The following is a 25,656-nucleotide window of genomic DNA, read 5'->3' on the forward strand; positions in this document are numbered from 1 at the left end:
AATAAACAACCATTAGCCATCCAAATGGGTATGATAGGAGGTCTATTGTCATGTGTAGAGCGAGCAGGGGCTCAGGAAGGAGACAGGAAGACAGTGTCACCGTGCCCTCGGGTCTATATGAATCCCTCACACACACAAAAATGTTCTCTCGCTTCCTCTTTAGTTTATTGTGTTTGACCCACTGTGGGATACTTTGCATCCTGTTGTCCATTTTTATGAGAAACAACAAGCTGTTGCTCTTGGCTCACTTGACAAACTGTTTTATGGGATTTCATTACCAAAGCACAGACAATTAGGAGAGTTTTGAGTCAACAAAAAGCTGTAACCTCATATAAAATGTCACCCTCTGCAGGAGTGTATGGCTAATACGTCATTTCAGTTATATAAGATCTACAACAAAAATAGCTGAGCTTTCTAAACCTGCAACAAAGACGTCTAAGAAGTTGAAGAACAAAGCTGTGGAGAGTCTGTACCTTGTACTGTACTGACTCGGATGTTTCTAAGGAATGTTACCAACAGCCTGGCTGAGTAGAAAGAGACTTTGATATCCTGGCCATCAGGTGTGGGGACCAGGACAAGGTAAAAGAATCAAAATACAGATTTAGCAAGAAGGTGAGAGAGGCTTAACAACTGTACTGTAACAAGACCCTCACTGAGCTCATCTTTGGTGGAAATGAGTCCTCCTACAGGTGAGAGACTGAACATCTGGTAAGCTGATTTGGCCAAAGCAATACTGAGCTCAACGGAGACACTTGAGGACTTCAGGAAGAGCTCAGCACTGCCCTAGTTGGCACAGTGATGTGTCCACTTCTTGGGTACCGTAATCATCCAAGACCTCAAATGAACATGAGCTCACTAACAAAGAAGTCACAGATAAACTTCCTGCAGGTGAAGTTGTTCAGCTGTTCAGTCAGCGACTGTTCTCTTCTACACTACGATCACTGAATCCATCATGATATGCTGCATCACCATCTGGCACGCTGCCTCCACCGTGAAGGACAAAAGAAGGTGGCAGCATATCATCAAAAGGCAACTGGCTGCAATCTGCCACTGCCCCTTGACCTGCCTGATTCCATGACGTCCAGGAAAACCAAGCCAGTTTCTTTCTGAATATTGCTGGCCTCAGGTCTCCCACTTACACAGACTTGTTCTGCCTCATGGAAAGTCTGCCTGACGCATCACATTAACGCTTTACTAACTTTCTTGCACATTTCTATTTGCACACTCATTCTCTTTAAATTTATATACTTAGCACATGAGCTGAAACAAACTTGTAAATATGTGCAAACATCAGAAATTATGTATTTTCTCTTTGTACATTCCATGGATGCAGAAACCTACTTGAAAATAAACCTATTTTGGATTCAGTAATGAAGATACATGTACAGATACAAAGGCTGCGCAATCAATCAAGTGATAAGAGCAATTATACAAAGCTGAATATTGCTCAACACGGGGCTCTGTCACTGAGTACTATGGATAAGAATTTACTTGCAGAAAGAACAAAGAACTGAACTTTTGTGCACATCATACACCCAGTGACGCAGAAGAAGCAGTATAATCAGCAGACAGTGAAAAGTTTTTTGACAGGAAAAATGAAAAGTGGGCCATGACAAACCTAGAGATGAAACATGCCAGAGAAAAACCACAAAATTTACAGGGGCTTTAACTAGATGTAGACGGAAATCAGCTGAGGACGAACATCCAGTCATATTCGTACAAGCGCACAGGTGTCCATTATAACAGTTGTCAATACTACTTACTGCTGTAAATAAGTTCTTTAAAATACTCTTAATATTCTTTGGTGTGTGACACTAGCGTGTCTCCTGACCAAGAGCCAGGTTGTCCCTGCCTTTTTCTGTAAAATATGGTAGTGTGTTTTGTTTGTGGTTGTTAATATATCAACCTCATAAATTCTGACTTGTAAAACTATAGACTGAGCTAAGGTCATACAAAGTTCAGCTACAGTATTTCTGGACTGTGTATATTGTTTTTCACGTGTTTATTATGGCGAGGGGATTAGTTCTGCAAGCAGCTGCTCATTCCCCAGAGAGCTCCCTCAAAGGACAGAGCCTTTTCTGTGTTCGCAAAAAATGATCAATTACTTGACAAAAGTCTCTCTGGTTGAAAGTAGAGGCAGTATCATCAGTGTGTCACTCTGCACTAACGATGGCACAGATTTAAAAATTAAAAATAGAAAACAGACACAAAGATGCAGCCTGTCCTACCTTGTTGGAGGCCATGTCGCTGACAGAGCGGTAGGTCTGGATGGTTTCCAGCTGGTCCAGACACCAGTCCAACTCCTCCATTGTCTCCATGGCCAGCTTCTGGTATGCCTCATCTGTCAACAAGCAGCCAGTACAGAGAGACACACAGTCAGAAGAGATGGGGCACATGGAGTCTGAGCAATGCCCAGCCACTCCCAGGCAACCTCCATCCTTGGGTCCTTCTTGGAGTGTCTGCTGTTTGTGCTGCGAAGGGGAAATGGCAAGAGGTGACACACAACTGAAACACTCCTTCATCATGAGGAGATGTAGCTATGGTGAGCTGATGGGTCTCACAGCTGTCAGCTTGCTCTGTTACGCACTTAACTTTTCTCGTATGACCCACCACCCTCCCCCAATCTCAATAATCTTATGCCCTTGTCTCATTTACATGAAATCAGGAAACCAGACACTCCCCACCCACCCATAACCATCCTCAAACAGAGGTTCACTCTGCGTACCGCACAGGAAGCAGAAAGCTCCAAATCTACGCACACATTCATGAACACACACAGAAGCTTTAACTACCAATAATTTTCTGCTTTTTATGACACATAAATAAACAACACTTATTAAATCATTTCACATTGGACATATAAGAGATCTTGACAAGTAGTAATATTGCTTTGTTTCACTAATGACTGAGACATTTGGTAACGGCCCTTAGTGGTCTATGGCAGGGCACCATATGATAAAGGTACAGGATGTATTAATGAGTCCATACAGAGGTGAGAGCATTAATTGTTTTAGTCTGCTGCAAAAACACATAACAGCTGCTAAAAAGATATGTGGTTGCAGTGTGTATGCAATAGGCCATAGGCTTAACCTCAGACAAGATTACAGGAAATAACTTAGGTATTAATTTTACCAGAACTGAACAATATTTCCGTTAACATTTGGTAAGAGCGAGGTGTGTATACTAGTGTGCAATTATCACTTGTGCTGCACTTTTTTAGGTAAGACGAAAAGGAAGTAAATCTTTAGTTTATTTGGCCTTTTTGCTAGGAAAAAAATATCAAAGTTTTAAATAAAATGTTAATTTAAATGCTCTATTCATTTTTGCAGTGCACCATTTGTGCAAAAAAATGTAGTATACAGCGATGGGAGTGTAACAAAAGTAAGAAATTAATTTAAAACATGGCTAAATACTGGTGGATAACAGTGCTGGGTAATTTTATATTTCTCAGTTTCAACCCATTATGGTACAATGAGCACAATTATCAATTTAAAATATTTTTATATTGTTATTATTGTTTACACAATGAAAATGACCAGATACACCAGACCAATATTCCAGCACTTTTCCAGTGGTTTAACTATAACAGCTACAATTGTATATTAAGGTTGGAAAGCAAAGGGGGTGTGTGACGGGATGGCTGGTCAGATTGGACTGAGACACACACACACACACACAAATGTCTGTTTTGCTTGCATTGTGTATGCTCCGGGTCTCCTAGCTGCAGAGCACAACATGGCAGAAGGGTGTGCACTGCGGCGACCTTAACGTGGCCACGTAGAATGTGTCCCTGTCTCTGATCTCCACACCATCAAAGACACAAGCCTGTTTGCTCTCCAAAACATGAGAGGAACTCTGCCAACAGCCTGCCCTCACTCTGGGAAGGGGAGTGAGAGTAAGCGAAGGAGGGTGCATGCGTTCAGCTCGACTCTACCAGTTTTGATGTTAAAACAGTTTACACTGGAGACATTTTAAACTAGTGTTAGACAGTCTACCCCTTGCTCTTAGATAAGTCTAATATAAATTAGTTTCACTAAAATAAAGATTATAATTTGGTTTATAATTTGTTTGGTGTTTTTTTTTTAAGTTTGAAAATAGACTTGATTTACCCAGAATTTGCAGAAAATTAGTCCTATTTAAAAAAGTGAAGAGCTAAATAGCTTTGTGCAACAGATCAACGTGTGTGTATGTGTGGTAGCGAGACTGCATTTGGGGTCAAAATGAATTGCCAGATTGATGGTTTGAGCTCAACCGCTTTTATTATTTTAATCTGAAATTACACAAAAATGGGTATAGAGCCTTAAAATCTAGTTTCATGAGTCAGGACAAAAAATGGTCATGAGGCCAACTTCTTGTGGGTCCCCACATAGTAAATCTAATCTCTAGGTAGGTGCCAGAGCCACTTAACTATAATGGTTGTATAACCACTTCAATCTGATCTCTGCCTTACTGGCAAACACAACCAGTACCACCAGAGTTTACTGCACTGCTGGACCTAGTTTACCACTAGTCAAATGAAACACAAAGATTTATGTGCTAAGCAATGAGACAATGGATGCTGACTCTTGGCTATTTCTCACTTCTGTTGCCGAGCTACAGCTTCTATAAAGTCACACTTCACAGTCAACAAGACCCAGCATTTTTTATACTGTTTTGGAGCATAAGAAATTGTAAGAAACTGTAAGAAAGGATAGGCAGCTAAAGTAGATTTGTATTTTTCATTTCATAGAGCATAAGACAATAATGTAGCTATAAATCTGATGATAAGGTGAGAGGTGTTTGCATAAATAATCTGTGCAGTTTTGATTTAAAGAAAAAGGTAGCTTGCTTCTTTGTTGTGTGTTATTTGCTATACTCATGCATGTTAAATCAGACAATATTTCAGCTTTTAAAAGATGTTTATAAGAATTACAGTTACAAACTCCCCAATTATTACCAAAGACGTATATTTTTATGTTCTTGGTTGTCATCGTCTTAGCTGAATTTCCCCTCGGGGAATAATAAAGTTTTTCTTATCTTGTTTTAGAGAAGATGCATTTACATTTGCTGCAATCAGTTATTTTAGCTACAACCAGCTTGCACTGAAGGGAAATAGTGTGTTTTCATAACACACGGGGACTTCATATTACATTACTTTCCAAGAGACTTGTCTTAACCTTAACCATAATGACTACTGGCCTAGCCCTCTAACCTTAACCTTACACCAGATTATCACCATTCAATTCAGTGATTTATATGTGTCCACCAGGAAGACCAGGTCCCCACAATGTAAATGTGTAATCAGGTTTCAGTACCCACAATGTTAATAATACCAGGTGCAAACACACACACACACACACACACACACACACACACACACACACACGCACCACAACATAAGAGGGGATTTCCATTGCTTCCAGCCCAACACAAGGACCTTTCTCATCAGTGCTCAGACCTACAGTGCCAGTCCCACAGGGACAGACAGGAAAACACATACAGATACACACCAGTATACTACACATATACACAACTGTAATGTCTATTACTAAAAATTAATACCCTCACATATAAGTATACAAACATGTACTTTCCAGCTGAAGGAGGCAAAGCCAAGAGGCTTCAGAGGCAGGAAGGGTCAGGAGGGATATGAGGTCAGCTTCTCTTTCAGTTTGATACTTGGTTGAATATCCAGCCTCACTGGAAAGGAGATATAACATTTTTCCTACACTGACAAACTTAATACTTCCACAATTAAAAACAAAGTATAAAAATAATAATTACATTGATTTGTTCTACAAAGCTTTGTTGAGTTTTTAAAGATGCCTAAGCCATTATTTGGTATCTTGTTTCATACTTCATTACTACTGACTAATAATAAGTCAGACTTATAGCTGAGTTTGCTGGAATAAAACAAACAAAAATGAATGGATAAAAAGTTGGTGCAATTAAGTTATTTAAGGACAAGTGAAGCCATTGGACATCAGAGCAGAGGAGCTGAAACTGTGTATGTTTGTGTGTGTGTGTGTGTGTGCATGGTGAGACAGCTGCATCTGTCAACATCTCATGGGGACAGAGTCAGTTTCCTGCCTGTGATGCGATAGATGCAACAGAGCAGGGGGGCTGCTGCACATTATCAGCAGCCAAATTCTACTGTATATGGTGCAGTTACACATCCACACACACACGCAGGATAACAGATCAGCAGGGGACAATCTCTTCTTTCCCCCTCCTATACTGATTTCTGCTTTTAATTTACTGACCAAGCAGTCTTCATGTAAACATCCAGATTTTTAAAGGATGATGTGCCACATTTCCAGTGAATTGGCGCAAACAGATGGCACACACACACAGAAAGAGAAACCAAACTTTGACGTGGTCCGACTGGCAACAGTACCGGGTTCCTGAATGACACAGGGAGAAGGGGGGAGGCATTCTTTAGAGGCATCTCTTGCTTTACAAGAAACAGAGAACAAGTTGCTCTGAAACCCGCTGTGTGGTTACATAACACTTCCTAACAAAGACCAGAGATGGTATGATGAGACAGTGGACTGTTGCTGCTTTTTTACTTTTTACAAGATGAATTATGAGTTCATAACATTGCAAAATCCTTTACTGACAAGTATTATGAAAAGTGGGAAAAGGGTGGTGGTGGAGTTAGTGATTGTAGAACCACGTTATGTGTCCCTGCAGCATTTTTTGATTGAAAAATCTCTGTAAGTCAGGTTCTGAGAAGTAAGAAAATGACATCATGTTTCTGTGTTTCGTTAGAGTTCGTTTATCTGATTTACAGGGAGGTGGGTTACAAACACTGTCTCAATAGATGGTATCAGGATTTTGTTACCCTGTGGTTGTGAATAATAAACAAGACAGGAGAGAAATTATGAGTGGACCTTCTGTTGCAATGGCGTATTTACCCATGGTTCATCCATTTGCCTCAGAGCTTCAGTGGAGCCATAGCATGTGAATTTGCTGTGCCATTAAAACACGCTGGTGCCTTCTTCATGTGGTGACCTTGCAGAAATAGCACTGGATGGATGATAACTCACAGATTGTGTCTGATATGTTGTAATAAGGTAACACAGCTACACAAGAAATCACTGAAGTACATGCTGTCTCAGAGGTTTGATATCTTATGTCTATCCCTAACCCTATCCCTAACAATTTTAAATACAGCACATGTATAGAGTATAATATGTGGCTTAGAATGGCTGTTGTGCTAATTGTAGGCTATTGTAATGTGTTTGGGAATCTTGGCCTGGTCTTCCAAGTTTGGGAAATGTGTGTAGATGTATTCTAGCCTCATGTCTGTACAATAAATGTTACATGTTTTTGTGAGCTGCTTTAACAAGTGAATTTCCCTGCTATGGGATCAATAAAGTGTGATCTTATCTTACATTAATAAATATGGAGCTAAAGCTGGGAGCTAAATATTAAACTTAGCATAAGACTGAAAACAGGGGAAACCAGCCAGCCTGTCCCTGCCTAGTCAAACAGAATGCCCACCTCCACCTAAAAAGCTCACCAATTGGCATATTACATGTATCATTTTAATTTATACATTTGTGTATGGATTACATATATTATAGATTGCTGAGCTTTAGAGAAGCTCTACTCTAAAGTATTCTAAAATAAGTTGAGTGTGTTTTTATGGGCTCAGAATTTAAGGTTTGCAGGTGAGCCTGTGGTCATGTTAGCAACAGGGGACATATACTGTAGACTGTCTGGCTTGTTTTCTCACACTTATAAATCTAATAAAGTCCGTTCTGACCACAAAACTTCAGGCAAAAAGTGCTTTGACTGGATCAAATGTACCCCCTATTTGTGTGTATTAGCCCCCTCATGGTTCTTTCTTGCTCTCTCCTCTTTCCTTGGACAGAGTATCCTCCCGATAACATGCACATGTACACATTCCTGGCTAATTTACTAAAGAAGTCAGTGGGAAAACAACATGGAAAGCAATAAAGCAGCAGCATGCAAAAACTGCCAGTGGAATTGATACCAGATCTCTTGCAGAATCATTGGATTAACAGCAGACAAAGGCTCTGTTGTGTTAATCAAACTAACTCCAGGTGGAGAATTTTATTTTAGATGGAATGTGTTCTTCGTGACAGCACAGGAGTTCGTGAGGATATAAGCCCACAAAATCCTGAATGTGACACTTTTAACTTTATGGTTGAGCGATTTGAAAATGCTGCTTCATGTGCTTGTCGGTAATTTTAATTTAATGTGTGTGGGTTTTTCCCCCACAGTATTAATTTCTTCCCCAAATGCTGTGATGTCACAATCACTGACCTGCCATTAATTTAAGTTAGACAGAAAAATGTATACTGTAGTAGATTCACAAATAAAGATTTCAAATAACTCATTAACTCAAAACCTTTTTGTCATTTCTGTGTGAAAAATTAATTGATCTACAATTAAAATAGATTTTCTTCATTTCTATCAGTTTATCAAATTAATAGCTTCAGCTCTGGCACAAACAGATACATTACAGTAACTTAGATCGAGAGAGGAGACTATGGCTTCTATAAAGTATATCTTGGAAAATCCATTGACCATGTCAGTTTCATACACAACTTTCTATAATTCAGTAATGGCTACAATGTCATCAGTAATGATATGATTGGTTACAGAAGAGCCTGGCAAATATTTTAGTGCCTAGTATTAATTCAATCCAAATGAGGTCATGCTACAGTATGTCATAAGTAAGCCACAAAAAGGCCTATTCTGCCAAATCTGAACCCTGATCTGATTATTTTGTTTTAAATTGCTTAACTGGAGAAAAAACATATCCATTACTTCTTCCACTAAGTCATACTTTGCACATTAGATGGCGGTTGCTTCTTGTACACATACACGATTCACACATAAGCACATCGTTCATGCAGAGGAGATAGGCGTTATTTACACATGTCAGGGGTGAGAAGAGCATAAAGTGAGAAGTGAACTGAGCTCAGAGATAATCTGATATCACAGGGCCTGTAGGTTCCCTGAAGCCTGAGGCATCCATCTCAGAGTTCTATGTAGTCTCGACTATCTGACTGATCATCATGTCCTGGCATACAGATCTTACATGTTTTGTTTTTGCATCCTGCTTGCTCTCTATGATAAAGCAGTTAGACGTAAATGTTTGTCTGGCTTATCAGCAGCTCTGATCAGACCAGTGAATATTCTCCTTCCCTTAAGCTGCTCTCACCCTCATACTCTCCATCTGTTTTGACTCCTGCTGTCATAAGCTTTTCCTTTTCTTTTTCCCCATTTCTCTCCTTCTCACCACAGTGTTTCACTCTCTTACTCTCAGTCTCCATACACTCAAACACGCGCACACAGAGACATAGAACAACAGGCCAGGCTTTGTCTGTGTTACCTGAGGTGAACTCCCACACTGGGAGTAACAGTATGGAATGGACTAAATGGGCCTCATTGTCACGCTCACTGGCAATTGCCCCTCGGGTTGATTAGCATGGATCGTACGAGCCTTGAACCTCAGTTAACCAAACTTCGGTTGCTCTAGATGTTGTTTTGTTTGTTAGCGTTTAACCAACGGTTTACAATTACAGAGGTTTACTGTCACTGTAGGGCAGAACTGATGTCAGGGATGATGAGAGATGTCTAAAAATTTTAGGAAAACTTTTCATAATTAGAACATGAAGCTGCTGCTGGATCCAGCTCAGCTTCTATGAAATTAGAGGAAAAGCTCTAAAGGCTGTGGTCATGTGTTGAATCAAACTGAATTTTAACTGAAAACAGTGATTTGTCTGGCTTTGTCCAGAATGAAAAAAAAAAAAAAATCAATTCAAATCCATTATAATGAAATTCCATCAAAATCTCAGTGATGAACATCTGAAAACCTGGGAAAATTAAACCAAAACTATCTACACGGCTGGGAGTCACTAGACACATGAGAAAATGATGCATGATACATCATAAGATCCTGTGAACCAAACAGCAGGAAGTCCAGTAGTCCCCTCTCACACATAGAAGTATTCTAATGTTTTGTACAAGGAGACATCAACAAAGAGGGACTGTCTGTGCTGAATCCTGGACACTGATGGATACAGAGATCAGTCATATGTAGTAATAGCACTAAATTTAAGTAAAGTGCACAGGGTCCAGATGTTGTTGTTATAAATGAGATAAATCAGCTTTGAAGGCAGTTAAGTTCTACAACAGTTATTTTACACCATGAAAATACAGAAGGTGTGGTAGCTCCCACAAACTTTCTAAGCCAGGGCTCGGATCACTTTTACAGGTCTTATTTCAAATAATGAGGAAGTAAACAACCTCAGTGCACTGATATGGAACTAGAAAGGCTCAGTTCATGTGTCATGCTTCTTTTGTTTCTTGGCTTTGATGTCCGCATAACATTTTGTCAAGGCCAAGCAAGAAATCATTTCGCTCCCAACATTTTTCCAGCTGTTGTTGAACTGATGTCAAGAAAAGCTTCACAGTCTTATTAACATTATCTTGACCGTATTTAGTGAGCAGGCCTGGTAACGGTGCCAAACCAGACAAGGGAGCAGACTTGATGAGTGGGGTGAGGAAAGGCACCAGTGGGGTTCTGTGATGAAGGCCTTGCATGCGAGGAAGACTCAGCGTCTCCAGTAACGCATGAAGCCCAGTTGAGACAAACCTCGAATGACCTCAAAAAGCATGCCTCCTTATGATGTTTAAGCACGGTGCTTGTATCAGTGCAAATCAGTGTGTCTGTATACATGTGTGTGTTTATGTGTGCATAAATGTGTTTATGTGTGCATCCCAGACCACAAAACAAAATCAAATTGAGCCAATTAAGGCTATTGGCACAACGCTGTTGATGAGCATGCAGAACAACATTGTGTTTGTACATATGGGCTAAATGAAACTTCCTGATTGAATCAAGATTAAATACATGCCCGCCCCCCAAGAAACAACTAGGCATGTGGCATTCATGACCTAACGCGCAATCTGAATCCTAACACTGCCCAAAAAAAAGAAAACAACAGAAAAAAAGATTTGACTATTTTGCTTCTTTACTGATAATAAAGGAGGATTTTAAGATTGAACTCATTTTTAAAAGGTTAAGCTTAATAGGCTTTATTCCATAAAGAGAGTGTGATATAGGGTATGTTTTATTTTATGCTATTTGATTTTTAATTTCATTTTATTTTTGCTTCCAAATAACCAAACAAAAGGCCCTGTCTGTGAAGCAGAGAGCGTTTCCATCTGCGCTGAGCTGAACAGGCCTGCTGGCAAGGGAATACTTTCAGGGGAAGGGCAGCCGTCTACTTTATGACTGTGCTGACGTCAATGGCATAATTCAAATACTTGCAGAGTGCATGCTTCCAGCTTTCTGAACCTGCTCTCTCTTTCTGTGGCAGGCCGCAGCTAAAACCTGATGTGGAATTGGACTCCAGTAAAACAAAAAAACCAAAACAACAACTGAAGTGGAGTCATGTCAGGTTGAAACAGAACAAAAACACGTGTTATGTATTTGTATTTGACACTTTTTTGGAGACTTGTGGTGGATGATTTGTTAAAATATTACCTTGGTGCAGACCTTGGAAACATTAACTGATTCGAGGAAAAATAAAAAGCATGAAGTGTATGCGTGTGTGTATATATATATATATGTGTGTGTGGTTTTTTGTGAAAAAGGAAGGAGAAAACCTAACTGAAATTGGTTAAAACCTCTCCTTTCTGTGAAGAGTCTTTCTCCTTTACTGAAAGAGGGAAGTGACACTGATTTTATGTAGAGGGATGCACACATTGGTGTCATTAGTATAAACTCTTTTCATTGGCTTGTCTGCACATTTCAACACACACATACATATACTGTATTTAGGTCTGACTGTTCTCGATAATCAAGAATTTCACTGAAAATTTGCTAAACTGGCATTTTGATAACCACATAACACTCAAAAATAACCATTCTCTGGTTTCAGCCAAAAAAAAAAAAAAAAAAAAGCAAATCACTTTGCTCCTGTTTTAAGTCGCATCTAGCCATATAGGGCCCAGTCACAAACCTGCTAGACGTGAAGACGTTTGATTCAGACTGTGGGCTATCAACACCAGATGTGGAAGGATTGTTTTCCAGAGTTTGAATGACATAATAACTTACATCGTGTGACAAGTGAGGATGATATAACTACCAGAGACAGAGACAGACAATTCAAATTTGAGCTTGCTTTCAGAAACGAAAAAAAAAAAAAAACCCAACATATAAAGTCATGTTAAATGTCAATGTTAAAAAACATTTCTTACATACGGAAATGAGAAACTGTTCTATTGACTCTCTTAAGCTTCTGTCTTTATCATCATCTGAATCTCAATGTTCAAGATGGCGCCGCGGATGGCTGCCTCGGTCTGGAGCTCTCCAGTTGTTTTGTTATTTTTGTTAGTTTGTCCTGCACTTTGTTTCTGTAACTTATTAAGTTTCACTCGGGCTGAACTGCTAAGCATTCGGCAGCACTCCCAGGATATTTTTCCTCCAATTTTTGCACATTCGGACGTTTTGTGGAGCGTTTTAGCTGGCGGAGCAGCTGCGCTTCTCAGAAAGCGCAAACGCGGGAAGCGCGCTGGTGCGCTGGTGAAACTTCGTCAGCGTGGCCTCAGGACAGCGCTGCCCAGCATACACCTGGCGAATCTCCGCTCGCTACCCAACAAGATGGACGAAATACACCTGCTTATCCGGATAAACAAGGACTTTTCGAACTCTGCTGCTCTGTGTTTCACGGAGACCTGGCTTAATGGAGCCATACCGGACAGCGCGCTCCATCTGCCCGGATTCCAGCTGATCAGAGCGGACCGCAACTCAGACGCAACGGGGAAATCGCGCGGTGGTGGGACATGCTTTTACATCAATGAGAGGTGGTGTACAGATACAACAGTGTTGAAGAAGATCTGCTGTCCTGACCTGGAAGCACTTTTCATTAACTGTAAACCCTTCTACTCACCGCGGGAGTTTTCCTCGTGCGTTCTGGTCAGTGTTTACATTCCCCCGCAAGCGCGCGTGTGCGACGCGCTGCATCAGCTGGCTGAGGAGATCGCAAACACGGAGCAGCAACACCCGGACTCTGTTTTTATCATCCTCGGAGACTTTAATAAAGCACACTTGAGCCACGAACTGCCAAAATTCAGGCAGCACATCAAGTGCCCCACCAGAGAGGGGAATACTCTGGACCACTGCTACACCACAATAAAGGATGCATATCACGCCGTCCCCAGAGCAGCTTTAGGACTCTCTGACCACTGTCTGGTCCACCTCATACCAACATACAGGCAAAAGCTTAAATCTGCTAAGCCTGTAGTGAGAACTGTCAAGAGATGGACCAGGGAAACAGAGCAGGAGCTACAGGCCTGCTTTGAATGCACTGACTGGAGTGTTTTTCAAGCTGCTGCCACAAACCTGGATGAACTCACGGACTCTGTTACATCTTACATCAGTTTCTGTGAGGACATGTGCATTCCCACCCGGACCTTCTTAACATACAACAACGACAAACCATGGTTCTCTGGAAAACTCAGACAGCTTCGTAAAGCCAAAGGAGATGCCTACAGAAGTGGTGATCGGGTCTTGTATAATCAGGCCAGGAACACACTGAATAAGGAGATCAGAGCAGCTAAGAGGAGCTACTCCAAAAAGCTGGAAAACCAGTTTACAGCTAACGACTCTGCTTCAGTGTGGAGAGGCCTGAGGACAATAACCAACTATAGGACTCCATCCTCCTCCTCAATAGGCAATCAAACGCTGGTGAACGATCTGAATGAGTTTTATTGCAGATTTGAATCACCCCCCACCCACTCTGATTGTCCTCCAGAGCAACCATTAACACCTCCATCCATCAACCCCCTCTCCCCCGCTCTGATACTTCAGACCAGTGTGGACGATGTGTGTCGGCTCTTCAGGAAGCAGAAGAGAAGGAAAGCACCAGGACCAGATGGGGTTTCACCATCATGCCTCAGAACCTGTGCTGACCAGCTGGCTCCCATCTTCTCTCTGATCTTCAACAGATCACTGGAGCTGTGTGAAGTCCCTGCATGCTTCAAACGCTCCACCATCATTCCCATCCCCAAGAAGCCAAAAATCACAGGACTCAACGACTACAGACCAGTGGCTCTGACATCCGTGGTCATGAAGTCCTTTGAAAGACTGGTGTTGGCCCATCTGAAGAACGTCACTGGACCCTTCCTGGACCCCCTGCAGTTTGCCTACCGATCCAATCGGTCCGTGGATGATGCAGTCAATATGGGGCTGCACTACATCCTGCAACATCTGGACAAACCAGGGACTTATGTAAGGATTCTGTTTGTGGACTTCAGCTCAGCATTCAACACCATCATCCCATCACTCCTCCAGAATAAACTCTCCCAGCTCTCTGTTCCCGACTCCACCTGTCAGTGGATTACAAGCTTCCTGACGGATAGGCAACAGCTAGTGAGGATGGGGAAATTTACTTCTGGCTCCCGCATCACCAGCACCGGCGCCCCCCAGGGGTGTGTTCTCTCCCCACTGCTCTTCTCCCTCTACACAAACGACTGCACCTCCTGTGACTCCTCTGTGAAACTCCTGAAGTTTGCAGATGACACCACTGTCATTGGTCTCATCCAGGACGGTGAAGAGTCTGCATACAGACAGGAGGTGGAGCAGCTGGCTCGCTGGTGCAGTCACAACAACTTGGAGCTAAACACGCTCAAAACAGTGGAGATGGTTGTGGACTTCAGGAGAAATGCCCCCACCCACCCCCCTCTCACCATTATGAACAGCAATGTGGCACTAGTGGAGTCATTCAGGTTCCTGGGCACCACCATCTCTCAGGACCTGAAGTGGAACTTCCACATCGACTCCATCACGAAGAAGGCCCAGCAGAGGTTGTACTTCCTGCGCCAGCTGAAGAAGTTCAACCTTCCACAGACGCTGCTGACCCAGTTCTACTCAGCGGTCATCGAGTCGGTCCTGTGCTCCTCCATCACTGTCTGGTTTAGTTCTGCCTCTAAATCAGACATCCGAAGACTTCAGAGGACAGTCCGGACCGCTGAGAAGATCATCGGTGTTACCCTACCCACCCTCCAAGTCCTGTTCACCTCCAGAGTGAGAAAAAGAGCTCGGAAAATCACTCTGGATGCCACCCACCCGAGTCACCACCTCTTCCAGCTCTTACCGTCTGGCCGGCGCTTCAGAGCTCCAAACATCAAGACAGCCCGGCACAAAGGAAGCTTCTTCCCTCAGGCCATCCAACTCTTAAACTCGTAGCTCTCCACCATTCCCTTCCACCACCTGCACTATGACACTTGCACCTTCTTGCTCTTTGCACACCAATTAGTTCCCCTTTCATCCTGTTTCTCAGGTTATCTGTGCATTTTTCTCTTAGTCTTTTAGTTTTTTGTAGCATTTCTGTAGCATTTATGTTTACTGTTTGACCCTTTGTAGCATTTGTATTTATGTCTGTTTGCACTGGAGTACCCCCCCCCCCCCCCCCCCCCCCCCCGTACCAAAACAAATTCCTTGTGTGTGTGTGTGTGCACACTCACTTGGCAATAAAGCTCATTCTGAGTAAGCAGATGACTGCTAAGGAACCAACAAGGAAAATGACAGTACAGTTAAAGTTTAATATCACCAGGCTTTTACCTAAATAAGTACATACAGACATATACCTCCGGTTAAGCAAGTGGGTCTTTTCTTAAACCTCTGCTCTGGATCTTCCCTGGCTGTGAGCCCCAGGAGGCTGTGCCAGCGGGTATAAAGATCTTTGAGTAGGGTAAATACTTGGCACTGCAGCTTGTTTATGACCCTGGAGACTTGTAAAGCAGGGGCCATGCCTTTTATTTCTGGCCACATTTCAGCACTGAGATTACTTTCAATTAAACCATGAACTCACCACTACCACAATAGAAGCTTATGCGTAACTTTTAAATGTTCTCCAGAGATCGATAGATACAAAGAGATTAGTTGAGGTCACTTTTTGGAAATAAATTCCCTCTTGTTGTTCAGTATGATACCAGCAGATGTGCCAGCTATTTTGAAACTGTCAAGATGTCAGTTAGTCTGTATGGAAAACCCCAACCCTTTCTAACCCTGTTAGTGCACTTGACTGACACTTGAGAGTTTGAGGGCAGGGGGATGGTGAAATGTGACCTGACGCTGGACAAGACCTGGCCATCAGCTGAGACAATATGAATGTTGGCACACACAAATACAGCCCTGTTTGTAGCAACATGCATAATAAAGGCAGATGTGGAGATACTACATTGGTTAAAGGAAAAATTCAGTTTATTACAACTAGGGTTTCATTCGGTAATGATAGCACTGTACTGAGCAAACATGGCAACAATATAAGCAGGACTAAGAAAGAAAAACCACATTATGTAAAAAAAAAATTAATTTGGATAAAAATGAAACTGACAGGGTGGAGGTTGAGGTTTAAAATCTAACCAGGGAATATTTTAAATTACATTATGGCAGTACACTTAGAATGAATAATACCAGTTAGGTTAGAATAATTCATTTAAAACCTAATGGGATATATAGAAAGAAAAAAGTCTATATTAACACTGCATTAGCATTTATGTTTAATACATCATTTGACACTTTACACTGTTATTACTGGAAGCTACAGCTACCACACTTTCCAACACCCTGGGGCTTATGAGGTTATGTAACACCAGACTAACATATAAATTCATATATACGTAAGGAGAGAATCCTTTCCCTCATATTTGCACTGTGTTAATTTATATCAAAACACAAGAGATCATAGCAAACGGATGCTTCCAACTGAGGTGACATAACAAGCAACTCTGGCAAACAAGGTAAATACAGTTTCACACTCTCAAACTGTCAGCCAGTTATTAAGAAAATGATGTTATGAAATATCAAAATCAATAAAACCAAAGCAAACATAACCCAAAATGACTCATTTGAGTTGAACCAACAGAAAGGTCCAATAGACAAAGAGTATAGTACGGCACTGCCATGTCAGCTCTTATGCAACGAATTTCCACTGTACAAATAAGCATATACATCCCTCCCCCCACCTCACTCTGATGCCCTGAGGAGCAGCCAACTCACCAATCATCCACTACAAAGAAAAGACACAAGAAAGAGATCAGACACTGGCTGAGATGTCCAAGACTGATGATTGTAAATCACTGCCTGGAATAAATACATGAGCAATATATCTACACAAAAACTAAACTGTATATGGATTAATCTAAAACATTGAAATAATTTGACTAAATTAGAAAATACATTATCCTTAGATAAATGCATGTGCAATTATCTTTATTTTTCAGTTTTGAATTGTTACCATTTCTCTCTTGCCTGAACCTCTGGTAAAATGCTGAGCACGATCATCTTTAGATGGGTTTTCCACTTTGTGCTGACGTTAATGATGTTTAGCAGAGTTGATTAATCAGTGGAAAACCTGAATAATCCTGCAGCACGACAACAAATCAAACATAAACCCAGAGTCACAATGAGCTCGCTTCTGCAACAAGAAGACAAGAGAATCCTACAACAGGTGGCATGGCGCCTGCAGAGCCCCTGATCTCAACATCTCTGAGTCAGTCTAGGATTACATGAAAAGACAAAAGACAGACTAAATCCACAGACAAACTGTGGTGAGCTCTCCAGAATGCTTGGAACAACTGACCTGCTCTCATAAGAGTATCCTACATTTCATCTCACTTGCCAAAATAAAGCAAATATTTGAACAATTTAATTTAAGTACCACTGGATGCTAACATTTAGCATACTAACAGGCATATAGCATGTACACATGTACACTTTGCCGACATTAACATGCTGACATTTAGCACACAGACATACAGTTCTATTGTATGGTAGCACATAATATACTGTATTTAGCATTAACATCACTATACAGCTGCCTAGACAGCAATTCATTATCAGTTATACAATACTTGCCATGAATGTTGTACCAGTAAAATGTTTCATAGTAAAAAAAAAAAAAAAAAAAACATTAAAAATTAGGATTCAAACTACTGGAGTCATGAATAAGTGTAATACATTTCATGGCATTTAATAATTGCCAAGATAATTTAGTGTGGACCAAAACATTAGACTGACGATACATGGACATTAGACACATTGATGGCAGCCAGACTCACGCTAGATCATAAAAGTTCTAATACCATCATTATTTGTCACTTGTATGTATTTACTGACATCCTGTCAAACAGACAGTCAAACAAAGCCTGCAGGGTTTGTCTTGACGTCAATTTACACAGAACATATTGTATAATGTGTGTGGCATGGAGGAGGGACTACTGTACTTCATTATGCCACCCTGCATTGCATAATGACAATACAGCTGAACCTTGAAACAGCTTTCACAGTTTCTCTGTTTCTCAGGCTTTCATCTCAGCCATGGCTTCATCATTGGTTAGTTCACCTATTTTTCTAAGCCTTCACACCCCCGGATGGAAAAGACAGGAGACAAATAAGACACAGACAAGCATTTGAAAACAAATGAAACTGATGTGCTGGAGAAATGCGACCACAACCCTCTCAGTTCACTTGATCCTTGTGTGGGGAAAAAAAAAAATCCCTGAATTTTCACTAAAGCGTGGTCTCCACAACAAATACAAACAAGCCACTCACAGACCGGTGATATGGACTCAGTTGTGCGTAAGAGGCCTGATATTGCAGTGACTTCACAATGTTACACATTCGCAGACAAACTGTAGCCTGAATGATAAAGAAGCTCTGTAAGAAAATATTATTGATGACGTCACCTTGTCTCCAAGAGTCCGATCATATAAACAACGGCAGGATCTGAGCTGAGCAGGAGAGCAGGCAGTTTGGAGGAGTGCCGTGATATTCCTCACCTCCTCCCAGAGACCAAGCATACAGCTACCCACATCTGTCACAGCGTGGACACACACACACACACACACACACATGCACACACACACGCACACACACACACAGTGCACACACAGGGAGATTCATAACTTCACCTGATGCAAGGTGCCGTTTGGGCAAACAAGGACTCGGTCAACACACACACACACTTGTGGACGCGAACACACGGTGGGACGTGCATTTGTCAAAGTAGCCATGGTGTATTGTCACACCACATTTCAAAGTAGAGGGTTGGTGTCATTGGCAGTGAATAGTCAACATTGAGTGAGAGAGAGAGATGACTGTTGTGGTTTCATACTAAGCCGTGATTCCCACTCTTCTTCTGAGCTGGGATCATGTTGTATGTCTCTGTGTGTGACACATAGTTGAGATGATGATAATATTGTTTGGATAGGCTGTGTGACTGCCTGGAAGGACAGATGGAAATAAAAGGAAAGCAGCCAAATCCCTTTCTTTCCCAGACATGAGCCACAATCCATTGCATACAAATTTTACTGATCAAAACATCAGTAACAGGTTCTTATAATCAAAAGAGACAAAATAGGTTGTTGTCACTGTCTTCCAAAACAACCCACAGAATTACACTGGTTGTCAGTGCATTCTAAAACCATTGCAGATGAAAGATAATGACTTAAAATTCAGCATATGCATACACACGTTAACCATATTGTACCATATACTACGAGTCAGCTGCAAGTAAAACCATTAAATTAAAACAAAAATACAAATAAATTTCCCTGTTTGAAAGGAAACTAAATCAATACATCTAGCTGACTGTTGATTGTAGTATTTATATACCCTTTACTGTCATTTGAAGTTACTGACATACATAGTGTCAAACTGCAAATAATTATGGTCATAGTTAAAAGAAACCAAGGCTGTTGGGAAGAACCAGTAAGCCAACAGTGGTCGTCCAAAGTCACATGCTTTGTCACAACCTCGTTTCTTTTGCTGCGTCAGAAACACAAATTATTATTGGTATGGCCCAGAGATGTCATTGTCAAGAAAATGTAAATATGCTGTAAGTCATATTAGGCATTCAAACGAATGCTGTTTTTATTGTGATTAGGGTCTCATGACTTTAACTGTAACAATAGTAATTTATGAATACGGCTGCTGCGGTACAAATGGTTCATCTAGATCTCCATTCGAAACAAAGGCACAGGTTACATCTATTGAGCTCAGGAATAAACATTCACACCTCAACAATAAATCATGAGCTACTGTACCATCCTCCTTCTTTGGCCTTCCCAAACATGAAGATAACACAAAGAAGGGTTAGGGATAAATAAAAAGTGGTTTGACATTCACACCCCAGCATAAATAAAATGCTATTTACTGCTACAGCGCAGCCCAGTCTGCTGCAGTCCCATTAGTCCTGCTCTTTGCAGCTCCATGCCACAATGCATAGAGGAGGTATCTGAGGACACCGCTATTAATGGATCCCTGTCCTGAATCGAACTTCAAATCTGTACAAAACATGGTGCCCATCTAACCATGACCAGACATTATAGCAAAGGTTTGAAAAGGAGAGATTAGTACTCAGTGGAGATGTGAAAAGGCAAACACATGACCTGGATAAGGCTATAGTTTTAAGCCAAAAACTGATATCACACATTTTGAATTGTATCTTACTTTTTAGTAGATTTTTTCTCATAAGATAACAATTATGTAGCAATTCAAATGTTGGATTTATTTGCCCTTGTTTTATGATTCAATATTCATGTCTGAGGTTATCTGTTCTCTTTTCAGAACAAAGAACAATTTCCTCTATATAATCCACACACCATATTCTCTTACACACTCTTTCTATAAAATAGTTCAATTGAAAACGTTGTTAATCCAAATTATCTAGTGAAACTGACAGAGTTTCTGGAAAGACATGCAGCTGTTGGCAAAACCATCTCACCACAAGGCCCATTCAGCTGTTCTTCAGCTTTCGATTGTGTCACACAGACCTCCTCAGCCACTGAAGTTTTCCCATTTAATATTCATGTTAATTGTTTGATACAGCATCATCAGCAGAAAATCTGTTGTTTGAATTGCCATTTACTGCTCAGTGTGGTTTCTTCCATCAAAACAAAAGATGAATGAAATCATACATAATTTTAATCCTCACAGATTATGTGCTCCAGTGTGAACATTGTTTAAAATGTTGTGTGATTCTACTTATTTGTCACTTTACTCAGGGAGGGAAACTGAACAAACACTAAGCTTTGTTTGAGCACATTGATTGCCATATTATGCTAATATATCACCCTTGACACACACACAAACACACCCAAAGAACACTAAACAGAACAGAGACAGACAAAAGTGAGTGGCTCTATCTGCCTGGATCAGACACACACTGTATACACACATACCCAGACATTAAGAACTAGTTCATGGGTACAATACACACATTTCAGTGTAGCTCAAACATTGGAGACCTGTCTTATTCTTAAAGGGCGAGACTGAAGGGAGACAGTCTTATCTGTTACCACCAAAAACAGATTCTTCTCCTTATAATGATTTCTCTATCAATACAATATACAAAGACAGTTCTTATGTGACAAGCAGAACACCTTGCACAACCCCACCAAAGACACACTACTTAGCACTTCAGCTATTAATCTGTGGCTGTGAAGTGTTTACACAGAAAGGAAAATATCACTGTAAATTTGCACTCTATCAACACTATGCACATTCTGTACTGTACTGTATGTGCTGATATGTACTAATTGACTGACAATGATTACAAAACAGAAACCTGACAGCAGGTACGCTGATATCCGTGTAGGATTTTTTCTGTAATAGACACAACCATAAAAAATGTAAACACGAAAATTACAACAATCACCCATAACATTAAGCTGAATTAGAAACAGTGTCCCAATGCCATGATAAGACTTTGCAAATATTAACATGCAAAAAAGGGAAATTTAAATAACTTAGTACATTATTGGATTTCCCCTTAGGTCTAAAGTTAACTTAAAGGAATTTTAGAAATTTTGTTTGCGATTATAACTCAGCATGTTACCATACTCATTTGAACAAAATAGTACATGTTAGTACGTGAAAGACTGGGGGATTATCAGTGCTGCATCCTGGAGGGGAGCGTGGCTGTGACAGATCTAATTTCCAATGTTTGTTGAGACATTTCATAAAAAGCATGTGTGTGCTGCACAACCAATCTGTTAAACCAGGCAACAAACCTACGGATGACTTCTGAATGGAGTAATGACGGTGTTTTCATGTTGAGGTCTGTGACACAGCTCAGGCCCCGTCTGCTCTTTGTCTCCCTGTCATGCCAAAGGAACTTTTTTGTCCATGGAGAAAGATGGATGAACTGTAGAAATAGAGCCAACAGGGGGTTTCTAGACACCTGGGGAAGAGTGTGTGTTTCTATGCGTGCGTTTGTGAGGAAGTTGCTGTTGTCCACCTGGACCATTTCCTCATTGGTGTCACAGTCTTGCCCAGCATGGACTTCCTTCCATGGACAGAAATCTGTGTGTGTGACAAATGCACACACACTTAATCTATCCACATTCAAATAATAGTTATAACTCTGTTTTACATGCATTCACAAATTCACACACGCACGCACACACACACAATGCACCTGCCAATTGACGTATTTCTGGACACAAATCTGTCCTCTAGTAGAAGAAGCCCTCATCCCGTCATCCTGTCTCTCATTCAAAACAGGGATGTCAGAAGTTATACTAAAAAGAGGTTGTGGGGTTTTATGAAGGTTTGAAGCAAAGAGCATCTCATATAAACCTGCCAATACACTGAACCTTTCGTATAAATCACATGGATTTGAAGGCCAGTGACACGTGTACTTTGGCAAATCTATCCTCAATCCTTTAATTTGACTCAAATATGTGATATGATATGGATTTCATATCACAAACTCCAAAACTGCCAAAAGAATCAGCATACAATGAATAATCTGATTGATTTGTGGCCATTTTAAAGTGATTATGATTATGCTAATTGTTTCAATGGGGTCACACTATGTTAAATATTGCCATATTATTATTATTAAATATTAAGAGGAAGGCATTGCATTTTTTGTCCAAAAAAATATTAAATTAGACATAACAATCACCCACACAAGACTGAGTTGGGTCTTGTGGAGTAGAAGAGCTGAGAATCCCCAAAATAATTAGATTCCAAACTCCATTTCAAAAAAATGAAAAAAATGACACGCTACCATTAGTGAATGAACTGCACCAGCTGTAAACTGAATATGACCCTAGTTTTAAATACTGTAAGCCAAGCTGAAGGTCCCAGGCTGTTGCCATCTTTCACTGAGCTATTATCAGCGAGCACAGTGAGAAGCCAATATCTGCATATGCTGAAGATGTGCCAGAAACATGTATAAAAGGTGTCGGTACCAAATGTCACCTATGTAGTATAGCTCAAGGTCTCGTTGAAGGCCCACCGGCTGCGGAATTGTGCATGCGTACACACACACACACACACACACACACACACACACACACACACACACACACACACACACACACACACACACACACACACACACACACTATTGTTGATCCTAGGTAATGATAGGAGCTTTTCTTCCACAGGAAGTGCAACAAAAACAACTCCACGCAACACCACGTAAGAAAAAAAAACCCTCTGATTTCTCTTTGTTTCATTCTATCTGATAACACACTCACAATCAAATTCACACATGCTACCTGCATTGGTCTACCAGAAGGACTTTTCACCTTGTCAGTCAGGCACTGACAAACAAAAGAGTGACTGGAACACATGCAGACACCTATATTATGCTTATTTACGATTCAAAGAGTAGTATCAGTAATTCAGAGGGGAAAGGTATTTTTCAGATATCACTGCCTTTCCTGTCAGCTGTCTAAACAGTTCCTGTCAGAGAAACTGAAACCCTCTCATAATCACTTAAGTTGTTTCACCTCTTTACCCTGCCCAGAGACCAGACCCCTCTGCCTGGATACCAGGTAGTTTGATTGGGGTTTAGAAATTTTTAAAAACTCCAACAATTTGTCTTTAGTTTTTCAATATTTGTCTTTTAATTAATCCAGTTGTTGCATGAAAATTTTGGACTAATGTTTGTGCCATATATGACACAGGAGGAGGCTGTAGTGTTCTTGTACGTAAAGTAATACTTTAGGGTCTGCATAGTTCTGACAGACAGTTCTACTTGTCTACTGGAAACCCCACTGAAGCCATTAAAATAGCCAGGAGTGGAAAGTAGCACAGAGGGCAACACAAGACATCTAGGGACAGAATCACTGAGACCTTTTAGTTACTGACATACAAAGGAGGACAGCCAAGAATATGAGTTTCTGAGAGAAAGGAGAGAAGACTGAGCTTTGATCGGAACAGAGTGAGGGTTAGAGGCAAAACAGGGAGTCACTGCCATGGAAACTGCTCATGTTGTCATTTTGTGGACGTGCACTGGAGAGTGTGAGGTGACAGACAGACTGATAGTTTGGCAGATGCTGTACCCGTGACATTTAAACATGCTGGCCCTGTCACAATATCCCTCATTGAATTAATGCCATATCAACACCACACAGCTGGCACCGGTCTAGCATTACCTCACTAGCTAGTGTAGATGTTTTTGTTTCTGACGTAAAAACACCCAAATGAGAAGATCCTAGTATGGAAAATGTATTTATTTAGCTCCTGGTGGCAGATGGCAGCTCCATGGTTGCCAGATTTTCTCTTCACTTCCAGCAATTTCCACCAGCTTTTTCTGTCTTCATCATTGGTGGTTGCATTCTAATTTATTAATCAGTACATAGGACTAAAAGCTCATTTCTATGGCATATTTAAACAATTACAACATACCTAACGTAAGGAAGTGTGTTTTGGAAATATTATGAAGTGAGCAGCTGGTTAAAGCATTTATATGGCATTTGATTAGCCCCTGATAATGCCTTAATATGTATCATCATACAAAAACAAAAAAATAACCAAATACCGATAGACTGACACCAGTCCTGAAACCTAAAGTAATGATTTTCTATGATGGTGTTACAAAATCTTCAGACCAGTTTGCATCCAGCACACACCCATGTTAGTGACATGAAAACTGGTAAACCTGGCAGATATCCGTCTCTATTTAGAATCAGGGGGCTGCCACAGTGAGAAGCAGGTGCACCAATGCAGAGGAGGTAGTTAGTGTATGGCTTTAGCTGTAGGTGTCACATGACAACCTATTAGAAGATCTTAACAAGAAAAGACTGTATACACCCAAATTTTATATGTGTATGTTTGTGTGTGTGTATATTTATGTGTATATAGAGTAAAGTAAGAGTAAGCTACACAGGGAGTTTATATACAGCAAACAGTATATGCACTATGTGTAGTACACACAGACATGGGGATCATATTAAGGTATCAGTTATGTTTCTGCAATTGGTGTTACTACAAAACTAAATATTTGCTGCACTTACAAGAAACTGCTCATAGAGCTTCAACAGTTTGTCACATCCCCCTGGAATTTTAAACTTCTGCTTTGAAAATCGTTCAGGGCGTAGACTCAGGTCAGGATGTAGGCTGCTGCTCCTGCTGTTCATTTCTCACAATTAAAACTTAAAGCAAAACTGATTTTGTTAATGTTTGGGACTGGATGTTCAGCAGCTGAAGTCATTCTGTCTATTTGTCTTCTGCAGGGCTCTGCTGTATATTTATGTGGTCTCTTGTTTATGGCTGGACCTGGCCTTCCTGCACAGAATTCAGCACCTAACAGAGAGCCATGGTTTGTTTCAAAGCAGTAATTACCTCCACATTCACACTTGCCAATACTAACTGAGGCTGTTAGT

General features: G+C 40.8%; 1 protein-coding gene across 2 annotated transcripts in view; it reads right to left on the reverse strand.

The window, feature by feature from the left end:
* pde4ba (phosphodiesterase 4B, cAMP-specific a) overlaps positions 1–25,656 on the reverse strand; it is a 142,561-nt gene that overhangs the window by 18,036 nt on the left and 98,869 nt on the right. For both annotated transcript variants that reach the window (XM_026323697.2, XM_026323698.2), the window contains one exon: positions 2,229–2,341. In XM_026323697.2, the coding sequence (XP_026179482.1) occupies positions 2,229–2,341 (113 nt within the window). The remainder of the gene's footprint in view (positions 1–2,228; positions 2,342–25,656) is intronic.

Source organism: Mastacembelus armatus, chromosome 4 (assembly GCF_900324485.2).
Source record: "Mastacembelus armatus chromosome 4, fMasArm1.2, whole genome shotgun sequence".
NCBI lineage: Eukaryota > Metazoa > Chordata > Actinopteri > Synbranchiformes > Mastacembelidae > Mastacembelus > Mastacembelus armatus.